Source organism: Danio rerio, chromosome 16 (assembly GCF_049306965.1).
Source record: "Danio rerio strain Tuebingen ecotype United States chromosome 16, GRCz12tu, whole genome shotgun sequence".
Classification (NCBI taxonomy): Eukaryota; Metazoa; Chordata; class Actinopteri; order Cypriniformes; family Danionidae; genus Danio; species Danio rerio.
Genome location: NC_133191.1, coordinates 2,706,743 through 2,734,375, shown reverse-complemented (window position 1 = coordinate 2,734,375; position 27,633 = coordinate 2,706,743). Strand labels below are relative to the sequence as shown.

The window sequence follows — 27,633 nt, the reverse complement described above, 5'->3', positions numbered from 1 at the left end:
TACATCAGATAATGCTAGTTTTGTTTTTAATCTGCCACTATGCTGATGCACAGGCATTTGTAGCTCCGCCCTCTTTTGAAAAGAGCACAATCTCATTTGAATTTAAAGCAACAGTCACCAAAATTTGGATCAAACCCTAAAAGGGGCAGTTTTAAAGAGTTATAAACGTTATTTGGGGGGTATTTTGAGCTGAAACTTCACACTCTTGGGGTTATCAGAGACTTATTTTACATTATGAGGTATAAGTAGTCCCATTTAAGTATGATTATAAGTGTTTTGAATTAAGATGCATATCCTCATAAAACACCTTAATGGACCAATGTCATTGCACAGATCCGTCTTTGTAAGCCACATGAATACGTAAACACACTCACACACAGATTTAGTGAGTGCTGAGCTCACACACTCGTCCAGATGAAGGACAGATGATTCCATATGGCTCCACTGAAGTAGATATTGATTTTGAAAGCATGTTGTTGTGCACTGACATCAATAGTTTCCACAAGCAGTGTATATCAGGACGCCCTGCGGCTCAGATCAACACATCAGATCACAGACCATTCAATAGACTTTTACTGGTCACTCGCTGCGATAACAGGTCATCTGCGCACAAGGTTAAACCTGCTCCTAGCACTGTGCTTCATTGAAGTCCACATGAACCGGAAGCTGCAACCAGTTTATTTTAGTATTGTGACGCAGTTTCTAGAGAACAGTAGGTGTGGCTTGTTTTATTCCACTGCGAGCTGATTGGATGTATTAAAGTAGGCGTTTCATTCAGAAAGATGGGGATAGGGGTTTGGGGGGAGTTATTACAGCCTAACAGACTCCTCCTCCTTACCATTTCTGTGTATTTCAAAACTGGCAGCTGGAGGGGTGTGGTTATGATAGCCACGCCCACTACTTCAGACAGACCTAATCTGAGGATTTAACTGAAAACAAACAGGAAGTGCATTTTCTGATTTCAATTAAAGATTACAAGCGCAAACATTTAGTTTTTTTCTTAATGACATGCACAGATGAATTGTTCGGCACAAAACTAGCAATGTGAGCTAGCAAACTCAATATGGCTAGTTTTGATTTCAGGTGCACTTTAATGCTATTCTTGTTGTTTCTAAAGGTATTTCCAAAGAGGTTGGTGTCGTTCTCCACCTGGATTGACCACACACGCTGGGCTCGCAACACTTGGGCCATGGCTGCCATTTTCATAGTCACATTGGCGGACATAGTAGATATGGTGAGAAACTAGTAAATAAAAGTCTCCAGTTCAATGACTGAAATGCTTTCAGAAAATGTTGATCGCTAGGGTCGTTTGTTTGTTTGTTTATTTATTTATTTATTTGTTATTTATTTATTCATTATTTGTTTACTGAATATTTATTTATTTATTTATTTGTGTATTTTTTATTTATTTATTAATTTATCCATTATTTATTTATTTATTTATTTGTTTATTTGTGTATTTTTTATTTATTCATAATTGTAAAAAAATATTTTTATTATTTATTTATTTATTTGTGTATTCATTTATTTGTTTGTTTATTTATGTATTTTTTTATTTAATTATTTCATTGTTTATTTATTTTTTGTGTATTTATGTATTTAATATTTATTTATTCATCATTTATTTATTTATATGTGTATTTTTATGATTTATTTATTCATTATTTATTAATTTATTATTTAATTATTTATTTATAATCATTTATTTTTTATTTATTTTTCTATTTTTATTTATTTATTTTATATTTGTTTATTTATTCATTATTTATTTATAAGTTACTTATGTATTTGTATTTATTTATTTATTTGTGTATTTATTTATTCATTATGTGTTTATTTTTTGTATTTATATATTTAATATTTATTTATTTATTCATTATTTATTTATTTGTGTATTTATTTGTGCATTTATTTGTTCATTATTTATTTATTTGTGTATCTATGTATTTAATATTTATTTATTTATTCATTATTTATTTATTTGTGTATTTATTTATTATTCATTATTTATTTATTTATTTATTTATTTATTTATTTATTTATTATTTATTTGTATATTAAGTAAATTATTTATTCATTATTTATTTATTTATTTATTTATGTAACACTTTATAAGTCATGAAACCTTTATAATCATGGCATGACACACGTCGTGAGTATGAATGAGATTTTATCCATGCTTATGATAGCTGTTGTTGGTAACACTTTAGTTTAAGTTACAATTCATGCTATTATTACTATATTTCTGGCTTATAACCTGCCTATTATTAAAATATTAACTGTTCGTTAGTTGTTGTACAGTATGATCTTATTCTAGATGCCTGATCCAAAACTTAAACCCAACTTCTCCCTTACTAACTATTAATAAACAGCTAATTAGTCATTTATTAAGCTAGTAGTGTTAGTTAATGGTTTGTTAATGCTGTGAATGGTGAGCTGAACTAAAGTTTTACCCTGTCGTGAGCTTAGTTGTGTCATTTAAAATGCAAAGGGTACATTGCATAACTTGTCATAAATCTGTCATAAACATGTTTGTCATGAAGCCATTATAATTGTGTCGTTATGTTTAGTTTTCTGGTCACTTTTTTCAGTGGAAAAAAATGAATTTGTAATAAAAATTTCAGTTAAAAAAAGTCTGCATATAATTTGTCTAATTTATAAAATAAACATTAAATACTAATGACGTTTTAATGACAAATTTAGCTTGTACCGCTGTATTTGAGGCCATTAAAAATATTAATGATGCTGTTATAAAATTAATGACAAAATTAAATTGACCTCTTGACAATTTTTGAGCCAGATGCTAATGGTCTAATCCGATTCAATGATCTATGCTAAGCTAAGCTAAAAGTTCTCCCGTCAGACCTGGAGCATTAAAAGAAAGATGGTAAAACTCAACTGTTTAGTTTGTTCTGTATACAATCAAAAAGAATTATAATAATTTCTCAAGGGGAATATTAATATTGACCTGTAAAGCAAACACACAAAACACACTCATGATCTCTAATCCTCTGTTCTGTTTGTGTAGTTGAGCTGTCGTGCGCCTCAGACCTCCACAGTTGAGTCCACCGCGGTTCCTCCAGTCGTTACTGCCATCCGTGGCTGTGCAGAAAATCCCAAATACTACAGTTTCATCGCCGTCCTGGCGCTCATCGCCACCACCATGCTGGTGCAGGTCAGCCACATGGTCAAACTCACGCTCATGCTGCTGATCACTGTGGCCACCGGTGCGGTCAACATTTACAGCTGGAGCCAAACCTTTGACCTCTACGACCTCACTCGCTTCAAGGAGTACAGGTAGGTCAATATAGGATTCTGATGGTATGACAACCTATGATAAAATATCACAGTATTGTGAACACTGAATAATATTCAAAAATACTGAATATTGAGTCAGTTTTAGTAGTTTTAGTTCATAAAGTTAAACTGAAAATGAAGAATATTTCCTTGGCAAATATGTTATTAACACTATTTTATACTTAACATTTCTGTAATGTGGTTTTAGTTTGTAAGGTTTTAGTTTAAGTAAACAGTTAGTCATGTGTTTATTAAAATATCGTCAAGAAATTTGGTTTTTAATTTCTATTCCCTTTTATTTCTTAATACAGGGTTAATCTGGTGCCGTCCAAATACACCATGAGTGTGATGATCTTCATCATGATGGTCAGCTTCTACTACTTCTCCCGACATGTAAGACTTCACATTTATTCAAAAAGAGAAAGGCTGTCATTATTATTTATCATAAACTATACATATACAAAGCTTCTGTGGTGATTCTTAATAGTAGAAACTCAATGTACAGAGATATACTGGTGTTTTATATGTATTCAAGTTGAAAGATTTGGTAAGATGTTCAAATGCAGCATCTGAATCTGTTTAATAAATGTATTATTAGAGGTTCGAGTGCGAAGAAAATTAAAAATGTAAACTTTCAACATAATTACTTAGTTAATGCTTTAAATTGCACTTCAAGATTAATAGTAGAAAAGTGATATTTAAAAACATCCTAGAGCGCCATCTGCTGTTAAACTCTAGCCTAGAGCGCCATTTACTGTTAAAGTCTAGCCTAGAGTGTCGTCTGCTGTTAAACTCTAGCCTAGAGCGCTATCTGCTGTTAAAGTCTAGCCTATAGAGCCATCAGCTGTTAAACTCTAGCCTAGAGCGCCATCTGCTGTTAAGCTTTAGCCTAGAGCGCCATGTGCTGTTAAGCTCTAGCCTAGAGCACCATCTGCTGTTGAACTCTTGCCTAGAGCTCCATCTGCTGTTAAGCTCTAGCCTAGAGTGCCATTGGCTGTTAAGCTCTAGCCTAGAGCGCCATGTGCTGTTAAGCTCTAGCCTAGAGCACCATCTGCTGTTAAACTCTTGCCTAGAGCTCCATCTGCTGTTAAACTCTAGCCTAGAGTGCCATCTGCTGTTAAGCTCTAGCCTAGAGCACCATCTGCTGTTGAACTCTTGCCTAGAGCGCCATCTGCTGTTAGAATCTAGCCTAGAGCACCATCTGCTCTTAGAATCTAGCCTAGAGTGCTATCTGCTGTTAGAATCTAGCCTAGAGCGCTATCTGCTGTTAGAATCTAGCCTAGAGCGCTATGTGCTTTTAGAATCTAGCCAAGAGTGCCATCTGCTGTTAAGCTCTAGCCTAGAGCTCCATCTGCTGTTAAGCTCTTGCCTAGAGCTCCATCTGCTGTTAAACTCTAGCCTAGAGCTCCATCTGCTGTTAAGCTCTAGCCTAGAGCTCCATCTGCTGTTAAGCTCTTGCCTAGAGCTCCATCTGCTGTTAAACTCTAGCCTAGAGCTCCATCTGCTGTTAAGCTCTTGCCTAGAGCTCCATCTGCTGTTAAACTCTAGCCTAGAGCTCCATCTGCTGTTAAGCTCTTGCCTAGAGCTCCATCTGCTGTTAAACTCTAGCCTAGAGCTCCATCTGCTGTTAAGCTCTAGCCTAGAGTGCAATCTGCTGTAAAGGTCTACCCTAGCCTAGAGCTCCATCTGCTGTTAAACTCTAGCCTAGAGCTCCATCTGCTGTTAAGCTCTAGCCTAGAGCTCCATCTGCTGTTAAACTCTAGTCTAGAGCGCCATCTGCTGTAAAGGTCTACCCTAGAGCACCATCTAATGTTAGAATCTAAGCTCAGAATCGATTTAATATGGAATAGTGATGCATTTTGAAAATCTCAGAATGGATTTCTCAATCAATTTTTCGCCACAGCTCTAATATAATTATGCTTAATTCTTATGTATCACCATGGTCATGTGAAACACTGCCATTTGTTTTAAGGTTTTCCTTGGCATGTAGTAAAATGACAATAAAGCTTGACTTGACAACATTAATCCACAGCCTTAGCGACAGTCTGGTGTTCTGTAACCGATCCTGTTTGTTGACTGGTTTGTCCATCTTCTGGCATGCCCCAGGTAGAGAAACTGGCCCGCACACTGTTTCTATGGAAGATTGAAGTGCACGAGCAGAAGGAGAAGGTGTATGAGATGCGGCGCTGGAACGAGGCTCTGGTCACTAATATGCTCCCGGAGCACGTCGCCAGACACTTTCTGGGCTCTAAGAAGAGAGATGAGGTGAGAAAACCTCCCTGTCAGCTTCAGGCCACAAAATCACACTTTTACCTACACGGTTTCACTGTTTGTCCACATGAAAACTGTTTGTGTCTGTTTGGCGCCACCTTGTAACTGAATAATAATAAGTAGGTTAGTGCAGGCTGCATTCAGCAGTTTGGTTAAAAACAATTTAGTTTCTTTCTACAAGCTTTACGTTTAATTAAAGAGCCAGTATATTATTTACGACTCAGATGAAGTCTAGTTGTTTCCTTTTAAATATGTACGTCGCGCATTTCATCGTTTGTTCACACGAAATCTCAGCATCATGCTGTGTTCACGCCAGACGTGGATGAAGCGTCAAGCACAAGTGATTTACATGTTAAGTCAATGCGAAGATGCAAAGAGACATTAAAACGGTGGTCCAGAGTGTATTTTTTAACGCTTAGTTGTGTTTATAAGATGCAAAGCAATATGTGCCCATGCGTCATTTGTAGAAAATCACGTTATTTTTACTCATATATCTGACTTTGATTATATACAGCTACTCTGCTAACATGAAAAAACGACTGGTTAATCTAAAGACCCGCCCTCAAGAGGCTCTGATTGGTCAGCTAACATAATGTGCTGTGATTCGCAGATCGGCTTCACATCACCAGGAAGCGTCTCTTATAACATTACAGTGCCACTGGCCACGCCTCTTTGCTGCGCGGGCGTTCGTGCGTAACCTGAAGGGTTTATGACATCATTAACCCGGATGTATTTTTTGTAGTTCCCAAACTTCGTTTGCTGTAGGCTTCGTTAAGCTAACTCTATAAAAGCCCTGCCAATGACTCAAATTCGTGTCCATTGTGAGGTGAATTTGACGTACGAATAAAGCGAATTTGACGCGGGAATGAAGTGAATAAACTCAAAATGTTGCAACACAGGCTCATTCTGAAAACGTAGCCCTATAGACATTTCTGGGGACTCCGAATTATGTAGCTGGAAGTACGTATAGCTGCATTTAATTTTTTAAACGAACGCTGCGGGGCGGTTTGACGCCATTCCTTTTCGCACTTGTCAGCTAATCGCTTACCTCCTTATGGATGGCTTTCCCAATGTTGTCCCGTTAGCTCGCCATGTACGTCAGCAGACTTGAGACACAGAAAGGTGCTGTCCACAACGACGGGGTTCGAGTCTGGTGGAGAATGGTTCCAGAAAGCAGGTAAGACAAAAACCAAATCCAAAACTTAATTAAACAAGTAAAGAACAGGGTGAGAATGTGGTAAACCGTGGTACAAATCAGACGAGGGCTTTCCTTTTTCTGGATTGCTTTTGAAAATTGTTTGGTCGGGTTTAGGGAAGTGGGTAGATGGATCAGTCAATAAAATTTGTTGGTTTTAGGGAAGGAGGAGGGTGGGTCAGTCGATTGGTCAGTCACTTAGTCAGTCATACAGTCAGTCGACAGCGACCTCTGGTGGGTTTACGCGAGAACAGCAGGCGCGAATAGCACTCACGAGAGAAATTTGAGATCTCAAAAAGCGTAAACAGCGGCCTCTGGTGGGTTCGCGAAAATAAAACCTGCCAAAAAAAAACATACACACGACACGTATTCGCGGTCTCCAGAAATTTCTATAGGGCTATGTTTTCAGATGGAGCCAGGGTTAAAATGTTTACTCATATTTTTATGCGCGAATAGCGTGATTTATTCGCATGATTCACGTCCGGTGTGAACAGCATCAGGTAAATGAAATCAAAACTTTCTGAAAACTCCGGCCAGGGTGAAGGTTTTCTGAAACTGCAGGTTACTCATGCCAGTACTTAATTCCCTGTTTGGTGTGAATCCAGCATAAAACTGTCATTATCGCCCCCTGTTGGTTCGACATGCCCTTAACATGCCTATTTATGTGGATGGAGATTTTTTTTTAAAAGCATCTGCGTACGTGTGAACGTGGCCTCAGTTTTACCTGCTGTCAAAACTCGCATAACTGTGGCTCAATTTCCTTCAGGAGCTCTACAGCCAGTCCTACGATGAGATTGGAGTCATGTTCGCCTCCATCCCAAACTTCTCCGACTTCTACACGGAGGAAAGCATCAACAATGGCGGGATCGAGTGCCTGAGGTTCCTCAATGAAATCATCTCTGATTTCGATAGTGTAAGTTCTTGGGTTTAATCTCAAAATGAATTGCTCACCCTCATGTCGCACCAAACGCATACGCTGTCTCATCTACACCTAAAGCACAAATGAAGATGTATTAAATAAAACTGAGAGATTTGAAAGACTCACAATGACTTTAAAAAGATAAAATATTCAAGTGTCTAATCCAGGTCTACAGAAGTGACACAGTGCAATTCTTGATACGGATCGCTCATACACATACAGTGGGTCTTGAAATTTGTGAACCCCTTGCAGAATCAGTGAAAATGTAAATAATTTCGACCTAGAAAAAACAGATCTCACAAGGCTCATGTTGTTTAGTACTGTCTTGTGTCAGATATTGATAAGTTTACATACAGTTCACACGCTAAAAAAAAGAAATGATTTTAACTTTCAAGCAGCACAGGCTTCCAGTATCCGTAGTTTCAGGTGCTGCACATCTTGTATCTTCACACCATAGACAATTGTCTTCAGATGACCGCCAAGATAAAAGTCTAAGGTAGTCAGATGGGGAGACCTCGGGGGCCATTCAACCTGCTGGAAAATCCCAGGGAACGTGCCGGCTTCAGTGCATAAAGAGGGAAACACGTCATCATGTAGCAATGTCAAATATCCAGTGGCCTTGAGGTTTCCATTGATGAAGAATGGCCCCACTGTCTTTGTTGTCTATGGTGTGAAGATTCAAGATGTGAAGCACCTGAAACTACACATACTGGAAGCCTGTGCTGGCATTTCTCCTGCGTAGATGGTGCACCACCACATTATGGGTATCAGGTCCGAGCATTCTTAGATGAACAGTTTCCTGAAGAGTGGATTGGTCATCATGGGCCAGCTGAATGGCCCCTGAGGTCTCCTGATCTGACCCCCTTAGACTTTTATCATTGTGGTCATCTGAAGGCAATTGTCTATGGTGTGATGATACAAGATGTGCAGCACCTGAAACTGTGGATACTGGAAGCCTGTGCTGGCATTTCTCCTGCGGTGTTGCTATCAGTGTGTAAAGAGTGGGAGAAGAGGGTTGCATTGACCATCCAACACAACGGGCAGCACATTAAACACATTTTATAAGTGGTCAGAAACTTGTAAATAACTCATGAAATAATAAAGTGACGTTAAAACCAAGCACACCATTGCTTTTCCTGTGAAATTCCTAATGAGTTTGATGTGTCACATGACCCTCTTCCTATTGACAAAACAAAAGTTGGATCCAAGATGGCCGACTTCAGAATGACCCCCATGGTCACCACCTATCTTGAAAAGTTTGCCCCCTCACATATACTAATGTGCCGCAAACAGGACGTTAATATCACCAACCATTGCCATTTTATAATGGTGTATCAATATAAATGGCCCACCCTGTACTATAAATCATATTACATCATTTGCTTTTGAACCTTAAATACCTCTTTTGCACATTGTGATTCATTATTATGTAAAGTCAGTCGTAGGTTATGTGTATAGTCAACTATTTATAGTAAATGTATGATTCAGTTAGTGCTCTAGCTATGTTTAAGTTTAAAAATGATCTTATCTCTTGGTTTTATGTTTGTTTGCAAAACATTACATTTTGTTTTTAATCTGCCACTATGCTGACACACAGGCATTTGTAGCTCCGCCCTCTTTTGAAAAGAGCACAAACTCATTTGAATTTAAAGCGACAGTCACCAAAACAACAAAATTAGGATCAAAGCCTAAAAGGGTCGGTTTCAGACAGTTATCAAACATTATTAGTGTGGTATTTTGAGTTGAAACTTCACACACTGGAGACATCAGAGACTTACTGTACATGTTTTAAAAAGGAGCATAATAGGTCTCTATTATGCTCTATATTATTATCTCTATATTTGTTTTGCTTCTGTGCTTCTTTTAGCTTTTGGACGAGCCACAGTTTCGCTGTATAACCAAAATCAAGACGATTGGCAGCACCTACATGGCAGCATCAGGAGTCACCTCAGACAATAACACCAACGGCTACGCTTGTATGAAGGTAAAGGATCCATCTGGTGTTGACTTTAATCTGTAAAATTTATTTTGAAAAAATTTTTTTACCATAAAAATAAATCTTAAAGTGCACCTGAAATCAGAACTAGCCATATTGCTCGTGTTGTGGTGAACAATTCATCTGTGCGTGTCATTAAGAAAAAACTAATAGTTTACTCTTGTAATCTTTACTTGAAATCTGAAAATGCACTTCCTTTTCGTTTTCAGTTAAATTCTCAGTTTACGTCTGTCTGAGGTAGTGGGTGTGGCTAACATACTTAACCACGCCCCTTTCAGTTTTGACAACAAACAGAAACGGTGAGCAGGAGGAGTCTGTTAGGCTGTAATAACTCTCCCCAAACCCTTTTCCCCATCTTTCTGAATGAAATGCCTACCTTGCTACATCCAATCATCTCGCAATAGAGAAAAACAAGCCACGCCCACCGTTTTCTCATTTAATAGTGTGTTTCTCGAGGAGCTGCGTCACAATATAAAAGAAATGGTGGCAGCTTCCAGTTCATGTGGACTTTAAAGTTCTACAGCATTAGAGACATTACGGTTGTAATGAGCTTGATCCATTTGGACCAAGAGTCAACAAACGGATCTTTTTGTTTACATCATTTCCTCCATAATGAATATATTTTTCAAACTTTCAGTCCAATCTTGCATTTATGATGGATTAGGTTTATGCCAGCATCTAGTAATAGCTTTTTTACTTGAAGCAAGGATGATTTGATACATATATTTAAGCCTCAAATTACGAGTGACTTGCAGCAGCAAAGCGACAAGCGACCGTTCGTTTCAACGAAGAGTCAGCCACTTCCAGCAACCTCCATCTATGCGAGCGACAGCGACCGTTGGTGACCAGGTGGGCGTGGTGAGCGACGCGAAAAAGTTGAGAATCCTTTAACTTCATGCAAATGAGGAGTGACTTTCTTGAGCGACAGCCAATACAGAGTCGCTTGCTAGTCTGAATGAGGCATTAGGGACCGAACAACAACGCTGCGTAGGGCCTATAGCAATTGCTCCGTTTCTTCTTCTTCTTCAGAATGAATAGCAAATTTGAGGGGCTAAACATACTCAAAAACTCACAAAACTTTGCAAACGCCCCAGAAGTGGTGAACATTTACGTTTGTTATAGGTTTTAGAAGTGCGTGAGGCAAAATGACTCAACAGCACCACCTGCACAAATTTGCCAAAGTAGCCCCGAGTTTAGTTTCACGCACACGTGCTAAAATTGGCACCCACATTAAACATGCCAATATCTACGAAAAAAAGTATTGTGGAGCGAAATCTCAAACCCAACAGGAAGTCGGTTATTTTAACTTCTGCCGAAAAAGTGCTGTTTTTGCCATTTCCAGGTGTTGTGTTTTAACAAACTCCTCCTAGGGATATTATCAGATCAACACCAAAATTGGTGTTTGTCAGCTAAAGGCGTTGGTGATGTTAAATTGCGAAGATCTAGAGTTTTCGTTGAAGGGCGTGTCCGTAACGGCCTCACAAACATTGACGATTCGCCACGAAGCAGGAAGTTGTTATAACTCAGGCATGCATTGACACTCCACATGTTTGGTAACAGTCCTGACTTAAACATGTTTACATGTGCATATCCAGTTTCAGTTGTAGCGCCACCTATTGGCAACAGGAAATGACGTGTTTCACAGTGTAACAAACTCCTCCCACAAATTTGATCAGATTAAATCCATGTTCCTACACTCTAATCCAAAGGCCTGTGTGATGTTAAGCTGTGAAGATCTAGTGTTTGCCGAAGGGTGTGTCCGTGGTGGACTGACAAGTGCTTCACAATGGAGGAGGAATTACTTATAACTCTGCCACAGAATGACGGATCTGCCTGAAAATTCACAGGTTTCATGAGATTGTCAGATGAAGACATCTGCATGCAATACACATATACAGTGATAGCGCCATCTGCTGACAGAAGGAAATTTGGCATAAATCTGTGATTTTCTCAGGGGTTTTTTTTGTATTTCTGAGCTTAAATTATTATTGTCCACTGTTCTCTGTCATCCTAACGCCCCATTCACACGGGGCTTCAGTGTCAACGCTTGACAGAGGGCGTGTCTGAAGTTGGGGCTAAAGCAATCGTCATAACAGAGTCAGCCAATGAAATTCAGTCAGCAATAGGCCACTGTCTAGCTGGTGTATTTGCATACAGCGATCTGATTGGCTGACGCTTCCATCGGCGCTTGAAAAGTTGAGCTAGTCCCAACTTCTGCAGTGAGCGACGCCTCTGAAGAAGTGCCGACAGATCCACAATGAAGTTCGGCAATGACTGATGTCACCCATTCAAAGTGAATGGGAAGCGTTGACGCTGACGCCCCGTGTCCACCAGGCAGCGGTGTCCACCAGGCAGCGGTGAGCCCGGGTGCGAGGTCCCTTCCATTGCTGCTTGCAGCTTTAACTGTATATGATTTCCAATAATGTTTTTACAGTGTAGTGATTAGAAAATTAATTAAACTTACACTAAAAAAATGACTTTTGCTGTTACTAACTAATTATATTTAAAATAAGTCGAAAAAACAGAATTCTTAAGGGTCTTTGAGGAACAACTTAATTGATTTATGTTCAATTTAAGTGCAATTTTAAAAACAAGTAAACTTAATGTATTTATGTTGAGACAGCATGAAGGATTTTTTTCAGTGTAGTAGCGAATCACTTTTTTGAAGTAACTTACTCGACATTGTTCCCAACAGAAAGAAGAGATTTCCGACAGAGAGCGTTGGCAGCATTTGGCGGATCTTGCTGACTTTGCTCTGGCCATGAAAGTCACGCTGATGAACATCAACTACCAGTCCTTCAATAACTTCATGCTCCGCATCGGTCAGTGCGCTGATGTCTGTCTTAGGGCTGCACAATATGGTTTCAGCATCGATATCACAGTGTGATCAATCACAATGGAGCCTTTTCAGTTTTCCGTGTTTCTCAGCAGTGAAGTCGTCATAATTGGGGAAACTCAGAGCGCAGTGATTGGGAGAGTACAACGAATAATTGTTTTTACAATCCTATTTGCTGAAATAACAAAAGAAAAACTCCACGATGATGTTATGAAGACTTTCAGAAGGAGGAAACAAATAATGGCGATAATGGCAGCCAGAAGAGAGAATAATGTCAGATTTACTGTCGTTCACACATAGACGCTGCATTACAAACACTTCACACAAGCGGTCATTTGTTTTTTTTGGGAATTTGATGCAAAGATGATAGAATACATACATGAATACGTATAAAAAGTTTTTAAAAATCCCAATATACACTCACTGGCCACTTTATTAGGTACACCTGTCCAACTGCTTGTTAACGCAAATTTCTAATCAGCCAATCACGTCAGCAACTCAATGCATTTTAGCATGCAGACATGGTCTGCTGCAGTTTAAACCGAGCATCAGAATGGGAGAGATAGGGGATTTAAGTGAACGTGGCATGGTTGTTGGTGCCATACAGGCTGGTCTGAGTATTTCAGAAACTGCTGATCTACTGGGATTTTCACGCACAACCATCTCTAGGGTTTACAGAGAATGATCCAAACAAGAGGAAATATCCAGTGAGCGGCAGTTCTGTGGGCGCAAATGCCTTGTTGATGCCAGAGGTCAGAGGTGAATGGCCAGACTGGTTCCAGCTGATAGAAAAGGCAAGAGCATCTCTGAACACACAACACGTCCAACCTTAAGGCGGATGGGCTACAGCAGCAGAAGACCACACCGGGTGCCGCTCCTGTCAGCTAAGAACAGGAAACTGAGGCTACAATTCACACAGGCTCACCAAAACTGGACAACAGAAGATTGGAAAAACGCTGCCTGCTCTGATGAGTCTCCATTTCTGCTCACACATTCAGATGGTCGGGTCAGAATTTGGTGTCAAAAACATGAAAGCATGGATCCATCCTGCCTTGTATCAGCGGTTCAGGCTGGTGGTGGTGGTGTAATGGTGTGGGGGAGATTATATTGGCACACTTTGGGCTCATTTCTACCAGTTGAGCATCAACACCACAGCCTACCTGAGTATTGCTGCTGACCATGTCCATCCCTTTATGAGCACAGTGTCTCCATCTTCTGATGGCTACTTCCAGCAGGATAACACACCATGTCATAAAGCGTGCATCATCTCAGACTGGTTTCTTGAACATGACAATGAGTTCACTGTACTCAAATGGCCTCCACAGTCACCAGAGCTCAATCCAATAGAGCACCTTTGGGATGTGGTGGAACGGGAGATCATGGGCTTCATGGATGTGCAGCCGACAAATCTGCAGCAACTGTGTGATGCTATCATGTTAATACAGAGCAAAATCTCTGTGAAATATTTCCAGTACCTTGTTGAAGGATTCAGGCAGTTCTGAAGGGAGTCCAATCCAATACTAGTAAGGTGTATTTAATAAAGTGGCCGGTGAGTGTATATTGCAGAATAACAAAATCTCGCAATGCTAGATTTTTCCTATATCGTGCAGCCCTAGTCCAGTCCTTGTGCAAACAACAAACATAGTGCTTGATGTTATTCTGTGTGCATCACTGGCTCTTTTCTCTATAGGACTGAATAAAGGGGCCGTTTTGGCGGGTGTTATTGGGGCCCGTAAACCTCACTTTGACATCTGGGGAAACACTGTGAACGTCGCCAGTCGTATGGAGTCCACAGGGGTGATGGGAAACATCCAGGTAAGGCTTTTCACATCAGACTTGCACAGTCCATATGCACAGCGCTTTGGCTTTTTTCCCTCGATCGAAAGCTTGACTGAGCTCCTGTGCGTAGCTACAGTTGCTTTGCCCCGATTGGTGGGTGGTAGTTTTTGGGTGTGGCTTAGCGAAGAGTCAATTGAGATTCCGATCTTTTAATGATTAATTGTGCAGATTTGCACTGAATGCATTAACGCAAGCTATACAAATAGGCGACACCTTTAATAACCTAAGAAACACGACTACTTCCGTCATTTTTATATTTTACAAAGTAGCCAAAGTTGCTAAAAGAAGCCAAATGAATTTAAAAAATAGTAAATTTTAAAAAATTAGCAAAGTGCTAAAACTAAATTGCTAAGTTAGCAACAGTAGCTAGGTTTCCATCCAACGATTCAATTTATGCACTAAACTGGAATATCGAGTAAAGGCGTGCAAACAAAGCAGCGTTTCCATCCAACGAGTTAAATTCAACAAAATCGTCACTTCCTGATTAACTGCCGCCAAATATCAAAAATAAAAACGTCATTTGCTGCGGTAGAAGTAGCTGCGTCAAACTTTTCTTTATATAGTAAATTACTTGTGCCTCAGAGAACAATGTCGACACGCAATGCATGCGTGATAGCATTTAAAGACGCGGATCGCAGACACTCTTGACAATTCTGGAGGTAATTAATACCATAATAACACTAATACTGATATGGTTCAGGCCTTTTCGAATGACCAAAACAATATTTCAGATGTTCTACAGTGTGCTCAGTCTTCTGGTTTGTCCATACAAACACAGTTTCATCATCACATGATCTCTTATAACACAATCACATGGCCTTTTTAATGAGCATACTGGAGTTTGTTCGGTGTTTCCATCGCAGTTTATGCGCGTCTTTTCTCATCGAATAAAAAGCTTATCCTTCTCAGTTATGTGCATACGATTTTTATGCGCATTTTCAAAATTGATACGCATCCTGGCATTTTAGCCGACCGGTTTTTATGTGCACATCCAGCCTGATCTTACGAGGAAACATAACTATATTGCGTTTTGTCAATTTAGTGGCTAATTCGTACAAATTCGTAGGAGTTAAGTCGTTTGGAAATGTACGATTTTAAAAAGGCGTGGCACCACCAAACTCCGCCCCTAAACCCAACTGTCATTTAGTGATAAGCAGATCACACTAAATTGTATGATTGACGAATTAGCATACGAATTAGCCACTAGATCAAAAATCACGAATTAATGAGATAGCACTGGCTTATCCAAAATGTGGATAAAAATAGGTGGATGGAAACATAAGATGCGTCCGAAACGTCAGTAGATACTGTATTTGAATTTAAACGCACTACTCAGCCGTTAGAAAAGTACGTTCGATACAGTATGACTGTGAAAAGTATGAATGGAATTCGGACGCACACCATTTTGTCATGGTCACGTGACCTACCTGCATCAGTTGCGTTGCATTATTCCTATTCGTGAAATCTCTCGCAGGGCATTATGAGATGCATGGCATGCGCACTTCAAAATCTCGCCGGAAGTAGTAGGTCATACTTCTCGCTTACTGATTTTCGAATTCTATTGAGTTCGGACGTACTAGGCTCGCATGCTGATTTTAGCGTACTACATAGTATAAAAGTATGCGTTTTCAGACGCAGCCATAGTTATCAATGGTGCTGTTTGTCAACTCAATGACCTCTGCTTCCCCCAGGTGGTCGAGGACTGTTACTGCATCCTGAAGGACTACGGTTTCCGCTTCGTCAGGCGGGGTCCCATATTTGTCAAAGGCAAAGGAGAGCTGCTCACATACTTCCTCAAGGGACGCGAAAAACAAGGCTCCTTCATCAACGGCTCGTTTGTCACCCTGCCGCACCAAGTGGTGGACAGCTCTTGACCCACACACACATACACACTCACACAAACACACCTCACGTCATACCTCTTCTGCCGAGTACATGTGCTCCAGTTATTAGTACTTTCAAACGTGTTTTCTCTATTTATTAGGACGACGACAGAAGGTTTGGCAAGAAGCGAGAGAGAGAGAGACTTTCTGATTACGTAGGTACTAATATAATAATCAGTTCCACAGGTGCAAGCGAAACAAAACACACAGTTTTTAAATCCCACACAGAATACATTGAACTTTACTTTACTGCGCTGCTCAAAGGAAACGCTCCATTTTTTCTGAAATGCTTTATCATTTAAAGATTACCCTCGTTATTTTTATTTAAAGATTAAACGAATGTTGTTTGTTTGAATGTAGGAAAGCATACTGGACTGCCTTTTCCTCTTATGGAAGTGTGCGCGCACGTGTGTGTGTGTGTGTGTGTGTTTAGACATTGGATTTCCATATAGTTTATAGCCATTTTTTAGTTTCTACATTTAGATTGGACACACAATGGGGGGTGGAAAGTCTGAGACTGCTTAAAATCATGCATTATTTTTTTTATTTAACCATAAAAATTAAAATTTTGTTCTAAAAAATTTTTAAATCACACATTTAAAAATATATATATAAATAATCAGTTTTCACACAACAAACAAAATCAATTTCCACTCAAAAATTCAGTTAAAGGTCTCATGAATACACATTTTTATTCGATGTTTGACGTGATCACAAGTGAAACATGAAGAGAGGGCGGGACATACTGTAGCTCCTCCCCTTTAAAGTAACACCCAATAGCATTTCTTTCATCACAGCTCTGCCAGTGAGAGGGGTTGAGCTCAAGCGCATCAAATGAAAAGCCAATGAGGAGAAGGAGGCGGGGCATGTCAGACACCAAAGAGCTTTTGATTAGTCAGAAGATTTGATGAGAAACTGAAGCATGAGGTGACCTGAATAGAACCGTCGATCCATTTAGGCGGAGGTGACAAACTACAAGCTTAACATGTTCATATCAGCTTTATATCTTCCAAGTGTGAATTTTGTCACTGTTTTGGAACACACTCGCTTATGCACTCACCGGCCACTTTATTAGGTACACCTGTCCAACTGCTGGTTAATGCAAATTTCTAATCAGCCAATCACATGGCAGCAACTCAATGCATTTAGGCATGTAGACATGGTCAAGTTGATCTGCTGCAAATCTGCAGCAACTGTGTGATGCTATCATGTTAATACAGAGCAAAATCTCTGAGGAATATTTCCAGTAGCTTGTTAAATCATGAAGGATTAAGGCAGTTCTGAAGGCAAAAGGGGTCCAACCTGATACTAGTAAGGTGTACCTAATAAAGTGGCCGGTGAGTGTATGTATCCTAAAAGCTAACAATACTGATACTAACATCAACAAAGCTTAATTTTAATTTCATGGGACCTTTAATATCAATAAATATTCACAAAATCATTTGATGAATCAGTTTTCACTAAAATGATTAGACTTAGTCATGGAAAATATTGGATTAAATGATACAAATGAACAACAAAGCAAGCACTTCCACTGGTGGTCTCAGATTTTTGGACCCAAGTAAAGCGTTCCTTTAAAAACGTGCCAAAAACAAAGTCACTGTGTGGTACTGGAGTATCACTGTACATGGCAGTATTGCAGGGATGAATGTTTTTAGTTCCCCACTGTGTCTTTCCTAAAAGGTTAGATGATGAATGTGCAATAGTTTATTCTTTTACTCCATTCTGCTCTCCGGTACAGTTTTAAAAAAGAGCCCTCCGCTCCCAGCAAGTCATATTTTTATATAACTGATGTAAAGGCTGTAGTTAAAGAGTATTGTACAGTGAAACGGATCGGTGTGTCTTCAAAACTGGCCAAACACTCCCATTTGTTTCAGGTGTCGGGGACGTTTTTCATGTGGGGACGCGGAAAATCTTTTACTTTCTGATCTGTTTATGAAATGGTTTATGAAGGCATGACGTTGTGGCCGATCTCTGTGGTTTGACGCGGGATTTTGCTAAAATTTGATATTTTTGAATTATCCTTAGATATGGAAATAAAATGGCACTTTGAATGATCTGTTAGCTGATGCTGTCCGAGTTTTCTTTTCGGCTTAGTCCCTTTATTAATCCGGGGTCGCCACAGCGGAATGAACCGCCAACTTATCCAGCATTCGTTTTACACAGAGGATGCCCTTCCAGCTCCAACCCATCACTGGGAAACACCCATACACACTCATTCATTCATTCATTTTCTTGTCGCTTAGTCCCTTTATTAATCCGGGGTCGCCACAGCGGAATGAACCGCCAACTTATCCAGCATTCGTTTTACACAGCGGATGCCCTTCCAGCTGCAACCCATCATTGGGAAACACCCATACACGCTCATTCATTCATTCATTTTCTTGTCGGCTTAGTCCCTTTATTAATCAGGGGTCGCCACAGCGGAATGAACCGCCAACTTATCCAGCATATGTTGTACACAGCGGATGCCCTTCCAACTGCAACCCATCACTGGGAAACACCCATACACACTCATTCATTCATTCATTTTCTTGTCGGCTTAGTCCCTTTATTAATCCGGGGTCGCCACAGCGGAATGAATCGCCAACTTATCCAGCAAATGTTTTACACAGCGGATGCTCTTCCAGCTGCAACCCATCATTGGGAAACACCCATACACGCTCATTCATTCATTCATTTTCTTGTCGGCTTAGTCCCTTTATTAATCCGGGGTCGCCACAGCGGAATGAACCGCCAACTTATCCAGCATAAGTTTTACACAGAGGATGCCCTTCCAGCTCCAACCCATCACTGGGAAACATCCATACACATTCATTCATTCATTTTCTTGTCGGCTTAGTCCCTTTATTAATCAGGGGTCGCCACAGCGGAATGAACCGCCAACTTATCCAGCATATGTTTTACACAGCGGATGCCCTTCCAGCTGCAACCCATCACTGGGAAACACCCATACACACTCATTCATTCATTCATTTTCTTTTCGGCTTAGTCCCTTTATTAATTAGGGGTCGCCACAGCGGAATGAACCGCCAACTTATCCAGCATATGTTTTACACAGCGGATGCCCTTCCAGCTGCAACCCATCACTGGGAAACACCCATACACATTCACTCATTCATTCATTCATTTTCTTGTCGGCTTAGTCCCTTTATTAATCAGGGGTCGCCACAGCGGAATGAACCGCCAAGTTATCCAGCATAGGCCATTTGAGTACAGTAAACTAATTGTCATGTTTAAGAAACCAGTCTGAGATGATTCACGCTTTATGACATGGTGTGTTATCCTGCTGGAAGTAGCCATCAGAAGATGGAGACACTGTGCTCATAAAGGGATGGACATGGTCAGCAGCAATACTCAGGTAGGCTGTGGCGTTGATGCTCAATTGGTACTAATGGACCCAAAGTGTGCCAAGAAAATCTCCCCCACACCATTACACCACCACCACCAGCCTGAACCATTGATACAAGGCAGAATAGATGTGTCATCAGAAATGGAGACTCATCAGAGCAGGCAGCGTTTCTCCAATCTTCTATTGTCCAGTTTTGGTGAGCCTGTGTGAATTGTAGCCTCAGTTTCCTGTTCTTAGCTGACAGGAGCGGCACCCGGTGTGCTCTTCTGCTGCTGTAGCCCATCCACCTCAAGGTCAGACCTGTTGTGTGTTCAGAGATGCTCTTCTGCAGACCTCGGTTGTATCGAGTGCTTATTTAGGTTACTGTTGCCTTTCTATCAGCTGGAACCAGTCTGGCCATTCTCCTCTGACCTCTGGCATCAACAAGGCATTTGCGCCCACAGAACTGCCGCTCACTGGATATTCCCTGTTTGTCAGACCATTCTCTGTAAATCCTAGAGATGGTTGTGCATGAAAATCCCAGTAGATCAGCAGTTTCTCAGAGCAGCCCGTCTGGCAGCAACAACCATGCAACGTTCAAAGTCACTTAAATCCCCTTTCTTCCCCCATTCTGATGCTCGGTTTGAATTGCAGCAGATCGTCTTGACTATGTCTACATGCCTAAATGCATTGAGTTGCTGTCATGTGATTGGCTGAGTAGAAAATTTGCATTAACGGGCAGTTGGACAGGTGTACCTAATAAAGTGGCTAGTAAGTGTATATTTCAGTTGAGTGTGCTGTGTTTCAGCAAAAAGCTATTAAAAGATGTTCAACACGTCAAGCGAATCTGAAGATCATGCCAGATTGGACATGAGGCTGAACCTCTGCAATGCTGTAGAGATCTAATATGGTAAGCATATTTTTTGGAGTTAAAATCTGTATTTTACTGTACTCTGTATGCCTCTCTGGAAAGTCTCGAGAATCTACAGGAAAAAAAGAGAGAGAGAGAGAGAGCACCACCTTGTGTTCAAAAATGATATTCACCTTTTGATATATTTTCTGTATTGGACGTAATAATAATCAGAATTTATTATAGTCTAAAACTGCTCTCCGTCATTTTGATTTTCATAAAAGAAAAATATTAACATGTCTATCCAGCAATTGGTCAAATTTTAAGCAAGCTCTGTTCAGGCAATATTAGAATTATGATAGCAAATAGTAATAAAAATCCTTTTGATGGACCAAACTGATAAATCAATATATATTTATTCCTTCATTGAAATAAATAAGAAAATTAATGAAGGAGAAAATAAATAAGCAAATAAATGAATAAACGAGAAAACAAATAAATAAGCAAATAAATAAAAAATAAAATCAACAAATAAGCAAATAAAAAAAGAAAATAAATAAATAAGCAAATACATGAAAGAGAAAATAAATAAAAAAAGCAAATAACTAAATAAATAAATTACCAAATAAGTAATGAAATAAATAAATAAAAAGATAAATAATTGAGCAAAGAATTGAGCAAATAAATGAATAAAGAATCAAATAAATAAGAAAATAAATAAATAAATAAACCAGCAAATAAATAAATGAACAAAAAAACAAATAAGAAAATAAATAAATGTGCAAATAAATGAACAAGCAAATAAGGAAAATAACAAATCAATGAGAATAAACGATTGAGCAAATAAATACATTTGCAAATAAGAAAATAAGCAAATAAATAAATGAACAAATCAATAAATGCAAATAACTAAACAAGCAAATAAATAAAAAAATAAGAATAAGCAAATAAAGATGATAAATATGATGATAATCACAGTGTGTGTGTGTGTGTGTGTGTGTGTGTGTGTGTGTGTGTGTGTGTGTGTGTGTGTGTGTGTGTGTGTGTGTGTGTGTGTGGTTAATAGCTCAGAAAGCTCCCGGCTCTCTTTGTACAGCCTGAAACACTGAAGTTCCACATGAATGTGTTGGCACTCTGCTAACCTGAATGCAAACGTACATTATGCATCTTTTTTTATTTTTGCATGATTTAAAAAAACAAAAAAAAACAACAATTTAATTGCATCTTTGAAAGTGTGTGCGTTACCCCACAGCCCCACCTATTGGTCAGAGTGATGTGCAATTATAAAGTGATTATATTGATGATGTCTGGTGAATATTCATTCATTCGTTTGCTTTTTCGGCTTAGTCCCTTTATTAATCTGGGGTCACCACAGCGGAATGAACCGCCAATTTATCCAGCATATGTTTTACGCAGTGGATGCCCTTCCAGCTGCAACCTATCACTGGGGAACACCCATACACACTCATTCACACACATACTCTATGGACAATTTAGCTTACCTAATTCACCTGTACCGCATGTCTTTGGACTGTGGGGGAAACCAGAGCACCCGGAGGAAACCCACACGAACACAGGAAGAGCATGCAAACTCCACACAGAAACACCAACTGTCTCAGCCGAGGCTCAAACCAGCGACCTTCTTGCTGTGAGGCGATCATGCTACTCACTGTGCCACCATGACACCCGTGTATATGTATATGGCATCATGGAGGCGCAGTGGGTAGCATGATGTTTACCAGAGTTGGGTTGCAGCTGGAAGGGCATCCGCTGCATAAAACCCATTCTGGATAAGTTGGTGGTTCATTCTGCTGTGGCGACCACAGATTAATAAAGGGACTAAGCCGAAAAGAAAACGAAGGAATATATATATATATACAGTATATCATTCATTCATTCATTTTCTTGTCGGCTTAGTCCCTTTTTTAATCCGGGGTCGCCACAGCGGAATGAACTGCCAACTTATCCAGCAAGTTTTTACGCAGCGGATGCCCTTCCAGCCGCAACCCATCTCTGGGAAAATATATATATTTATATATACATGTATATGTGTATGTATATATATACATACACACTAAATCTCTATCAAAAACAGATTTACTATGGTACATTATAAAGCACAGCAGTTCTTTGGTATTTAATGACAGGGAGTACCCTGTAGCCTGATCAGTTGTTACAGCAGCAGCTGTTTATTATTGGACATAATTACTGCAAACAAAACTTTCCTGTAATTCCACTCAACCCTCCACCCCTCCAAACAAGCAGCGCCATATTAAAGTGATGGCAAATCTCTGATCCTTTACTCACATTACATCTCTTATGAACATCTTTCTTCTGCTGAACACTAAAGGAGATATTTTGAAGAATGCTGCAAAACCTGTAACCATTGACTTTTATACTACAGGGTGGGCCATTTATATTGATACACTGTAATAAAATGGGAATGGTTGGTGATATTAACGTCCTATTTGGGGCACATTAGTATATGTGAGGGGGTAAACTTTTCAAGATAGGTGGTGACCATGGGGGTCATTTTGAAGTCGGCCATCTTGGATCCAACTTTTGTTTTTTTTTAATAGGAAGAGGGTCATGTGACACATCAAACCTATTGGGAATTTCACAAGAAAAGCAATGGTGTGCTTGGTTTTAACGTCACTTTATTCTTTCATGAGTTATTTAAAAGTGTCTGACCACTTATTAAATGTGTTCAGTGTGCTGCCCGTTGTGTTGGATTATCAATGCAAGACTCTTCTCCCACTCTCACACACTGATAGCAACACCGCAGGAGAAATGCCAGCACAGGCTTCCGGTACCTGTAGTTTCAGGTGCTGCACATCTCGAATCTTCACACATACATTCTGTGCACATCAATTACAATAATAATCATTAAATTATTTGCAATATTATTTTTTCATTGCTGATCTCAAAAACGTTAGCAATTAAAGATTGCATCAACTTTGAAACTTAGGGCATTGCAAGAAAAATACAGTAATGGTGTTGCATTATGTATATTACATTTAAAGAAAAATAAAATAACAAGAAATGTATAAATTAAATAAATAAAATAATAAGACAGTGGTACTTTTTAATTTTTTTTTTAATGAATACAAGAATAACAGCATCAATGCATTGAAGAAAAAATACAATAAAGAAAAAATAAAGAAGAGAGAAAAAACTTTCCAAAGCCTCAATAATTAATAAAAAAGATTATCATAAGCTTTAAGCAATGTATTATTTTTATTATTGAGCTTAAGAGATTCAGTATTGAACGAAATTTCAACAAGGAAAGTATTGAATATAGGTATTGTTTTTAGGATCTTATTTTTGTGTATAAAACATTTACAGCGTGTAAGACAACGGCACATAATCAAAAGAGTTCAAGGTTGTTGCGGCGCTTCCTGTGACGTCACCGCGCACGGACGTCCGTAATGGACTTGCAGCTGTTCCCTGACAAACAATAACAAGAGGAGCGAGCGACTGAACGAGCAAACGGCGGCGGCTTTTCCGCGTCTGTGACCGCGCTGATATTGAGCCCGCGAGGCGTCTCGACTCTGACATTACCGGCGAGGAAAACTCTGGCCTCCGCTGCCTCTTCTTCCGAGTCGGAAACCGGCGGAGCTTCGCCGCCACCGCGGAAGAAAAGCCGAGTCTCGGCGGCGGAGGGAGCAGGACAGAGCGGGGCGTCTGCAGCCGGGATCACGGGCCTCTCTGCGGCGTCTCTCCCAACCCCCCACCGGCGCTCGGCCATCGGCTTCAATAACAGCCCACAGGCGCGCGGATCCGCCACCGTCACCGCGGATCATAACATGCAGGCCAACGGCACCGGAGGACAAGAGCCGGAGCCGCAGCTGTCCTGCCGGAACGGAGAGTCCTCGTCCTCCGCCGCGGGAGCTGTGCACTCCAACGGGCTGCTGTCCTCCGCTAATAACGGGTTGCCGTCGTCCACCGAGAGCCCGGCTCCGGACACCGGGATGAAGAAGAAGAAACGGCTGTCCCAGAGCGACGAGGACGTGATCAGACTCATCGGACAGCATCTACACGGGCTGGGACTCAAGTGAGTATCGGCGGATCATCCGGTTATTATCGAGATGGAGCCATGATGCTGTCAGTGCGGCTTTCGTGATGGTGTTTGGGTTTTTTGACAAAGCTGTCATTTTGAAATGTTATGGTTTAGTGTGTGTGTGTGTGTGTGTGTGTGTGTTTCGACGGTGGTGGCGAGCGCTGGTGGTGTTTGTGTCCTGCTGTTTATTGTTTTCATAACAGTGTCAGTGGCGATTTGTGTGCTTCCACGATGATGTCAGTTGAGATTTTGTAGCGTGTCGGTGGAATTTATTTATTTTCAGTGGTGTTTTTGTGTTTTCAAGATGGTGTCAGTGGTGTTTTGTAGATGGTGTCAGTGGTGTTTTGTGTTTTCATGATGTCATTACTGTTTAGTGGCTTTCTGATGGCTGTCAGTGCTGTTTTCATGATTGTGTCAGTGGTGTTTTGTGTTCATGATTGTGTCAGGGGTGTTTTTGTGTTTTCATGATTGTGTCAGTGGTGTTTTTGTGTTTACATTGTGGTGTCAGTGGTGTTTTTGTGTTTTCATGATTGTGTCAGTGGTGTTTTTGTTTGTTCATGATTGTGTCAGTGGTGTTTTTGTGTTTTCATTGTGGTGTCAATGATGTTTTCTGCTTACATTGAGGTGTCAGTGGTGTGTTTGTGTTTACATTGTGCTGTCAGTGGTGTTTTTGTGTTTTCATGATTGTGTCAGTGGTGTTTTTGTTTACATTGTGCTGTCAGTTGTGTTATGTGGTAAAGATGGTGTCAGTGGTGTTTTTGTGTTTTCATGATTGTGTCAGTGGTGTTTTTGTGTTTACATTGTGGTGTCAGTGGGGTTTTTGTGTTTACATTGTGCTGTCAGTGGTGTTTTTGTGTTTTCATGATTGTGTCAGTGGTGTTTTTGTTCACATTGTGCTGTCAGTTGTGTTATGTGGTAAAGATGCTGTCAGTGGTGTTTTTGTGTTCATGATTGTGTTAGTGGTGTTTTTGTGTTTACATTGTGCTGTCAGTGGTGTTTTTGTGTTTTCATGATTGTGTCAGTGGTGTTTTTGTGTTTACATTGTGGTGTCAGTGGTGTTTTTGTGTTTACATTGTGCTGTCAGTGGTGTTTTTGTGTTTTCATGATTGTGTCAGTGGTGTTTTTGTGTTTTCATGATTGTGTCAGTGGTGTTTTTGTGTTTACATTGTGCTGTCAGTGGTGTTTTTGTGTTTTCATGATTGTGTCAGTGGTGTTTTTGTGTTTACATTGTGCTGTCAGTTGTGTTATCTGTTTACATTGTAGTGTCAGTGGTGTTTTTGTGTTTACAGTGTAGTGTCAGTGGTGTTTTTGTGTTTTCTTGATTGTGTCAGTGGTGTTTTTGTGTTTACATTGTAGTGTCAGTGGTGTTTTTGTGTTTTCTTGATTGTGTCAGTGGTGTTTTTGTTTACATTGTGCTGTCAGTTGTGTTATGTGGTAAAGATGGTGTCAGTGGTGTTTTTGTGTTTTCATGATTGTGTCAGTGGTGTTTTTTGTGTTTACATTGTGCTGTCATTGGTGTTTTTTGTGTTTACATTGTGCTGTCAGTGGTGTTTTTGTGTTTACATTGTGCTGTCAGTGGTGTTATGTGGTAAAGATGGTGTCAGTGGTGTTTTTGTGTTTTCATGATTGTGTCAGTGGTGTTTTTTGTGTTTACATTGTGGTGTAAGTGGTGTTTTTGTGTTTACATTGTGGTGTAAGTGGTGTTTTTGTGTTTACATTGTGGTGTCAGTGGTGTTTTTGTGTTTACATGTGGTGTTTTTGTGTTTACATTGTGCTGTCAGTGGTGTTTTTGTGTTTACATTGTGCTGTCAGTGGTGTTTTTGTGTTTACATTGTGCTGTCAGTGGTGTTATGTGGTAAAGATGGTGTCAGTGGTGTTTTTGTGTTTTCATGATTGTGTTAGTGGTGTTTTTGTGTTTACATTGTGGTGTCTGGTGTTTTTTTGTTTACATTGTGCTGTCAGTGGTGTTTTTGTGTTTTCATGATTGTGTCAGTGGTGTTTTTTGTGTTTACATTGTGGTGTCAGTGGTGTTTTTGTGTTTACATTGTGCTGTCAGTGGTGTTTTTGTGTTTACATTGTGCTGTCAGTGGTGTTATGTGGTAAAGATGGTGTCAGTGGTGTTTTTGTGTTTTTATGATTGTGTCAGTGGTGTTTTTTGTGTTTACATTGTGGTGTCAGTGGTGTTTTTGTGTTTACATTGTGCTGTCAGTGGTGTTTTTGTGTTTACATTGTGGTGTCAGTGGTGTTTTTTGTGTTTACATTGTGGTGTCAGTGGTGTTTTTGTGTTTACATTGTGGTGTCAGTTGTGTTTTTGTGTTTACATTGTGGTGTCAGTGGTGTTTTTGTGTTTACATTGTGGTGTCAGTGGTGTTTTTGTGTTTACATTGTGGTGTCAGTGGTGTTTTTGTGTTTACATTGTGGTGTCAGTGGTGTTTTTGTGTTTACATTGTGGTGTCAGTGGTGTTTTTGTGTTTACATGTGGTGTTTTTGTGTTTACATTGTGCTGTCAGTGGTGTTTTTGTGTTTTCATGATTGTATCAGTGGTGTTTTTGTTTACATCGTGCTGTCAGTTGTGTTATGTGGTAAAGATGGTGTCAGTAGTGTTTTTATGATGTCATTATAATTTTGTGCCCCAGTAGTGTTTTTAAGATAGTTTTTGTGCTTTCTTTATTGTCTGTAGTCTTTTCTGTTAGGTGTCAGTGGTGTTGATTATTTCATAACCGTTTCTGTGGTAATTGTGTGCGTCCATAATGATGTCAGTTGATATTTTGCAGTGGAATTTAGTTATTGTCAGTAGTGCTTTGGTGTTTTCATGATGGCATTACTGTTTTGTTCCCATATAATGGTGTCAGTGGTGTTTACATGATTGTGTCAGCAGTCTTTTGAAGATTGTGTCTGTGGTGTTTTGTAGATTGTGTCATTGGTGTTTTGTGTTTACATATTGTCAGTACTGTTTTGTGCCTTTATGATGGCGTCAGTGCTGTGTTTAGTGTTTTCTGGATGTTGTCAGTAGTATTTTGTCCTTCCATGGTAATATTTTGTCCTCATGATGGTGTCAGTAGTGTTTTTATTTTTTTTATTTTTTTCATAGCATTGATAGTGATGATTTTTGTGCATCCACAATGAAGTCAGTTAAGATTTTGTAGGATGTCTGTG

General features: G+C 39.7%; 2 protein-coding genes across 9 annotated transcripts in view; both read left to right on the top strand.

Annotated features, from left to right (window-relative positions):
* Positions 1-18,300, top strand: part of adcy3a (adenylate cyclase 3a) — a 50,497-nt gene extending 32,197 nt beyond the window's left edge. For 4 of the 7 annotated variants that reach the window (XM_073925264.1, XM_073925265.1, XM_009292012.5 and 1 more), the window contains exons 12-20: positions 1,118-1,234; positions 3,029-3,297; positions 3,609-3,690; positions 5,404-5,562; positions 7,530-7,676; positions 9,550-9,666; positions 12,374-12,500; positions 14,205-14,329; positions 16,045-18,300. In XM_073925264.1, the coding sequence (XP_073781365.1) occupies positions 1,118-1,234; positions 3,029-3,297; positions 3,609-3,690; positions 5,404-5,562; positions 7,530-7,676; positions 9,550-9,666; positions 12,374-12,500; positions 14,205-14,329; positions 16,045-16,227 (1,326 nt within the window). In that variant the 3' untranslated portion in view covers positions 16,228-18,300. The remainder of the gene's footprint in view (positions 1-1,117; positions 1,235-3,028; positions 3,298-3,608; positions 3,691-5,403; positions 5,563-7,529; positions 7,677-9,549; positions 9,667-12,373; positions 12,501-14,204; positions 14,330-16,044) is intronic. The other 3 variants (XR_012391522.1, XR_012391521.1, NM_001162542.1) reach the window with 2 other exon arrangements.
* A 5,542-nt stretch (positions 18,301-23,842) lies between these two features.
* Positions 23,843-27,633, top strand: part of wdr26a (WD repeat domain 26a) — a 31,455-nt gene continuing 27,664 nt past the window's right edge. For both annotated transcript variants that reach the window (XM_073925693.1, XM_073925692.1), the window contains exon 1: positions 23,843-24,471. In XM_073925693.1, the coding sequence (XP_073781794.1) occupies positions 24,224-24,471 (248 nt within the window). In that variant the 5' untranslated portion in view covers positions 23,843-24,223. The remainder of the gene's footprint in view (positions 24,472-27,633) is intronic.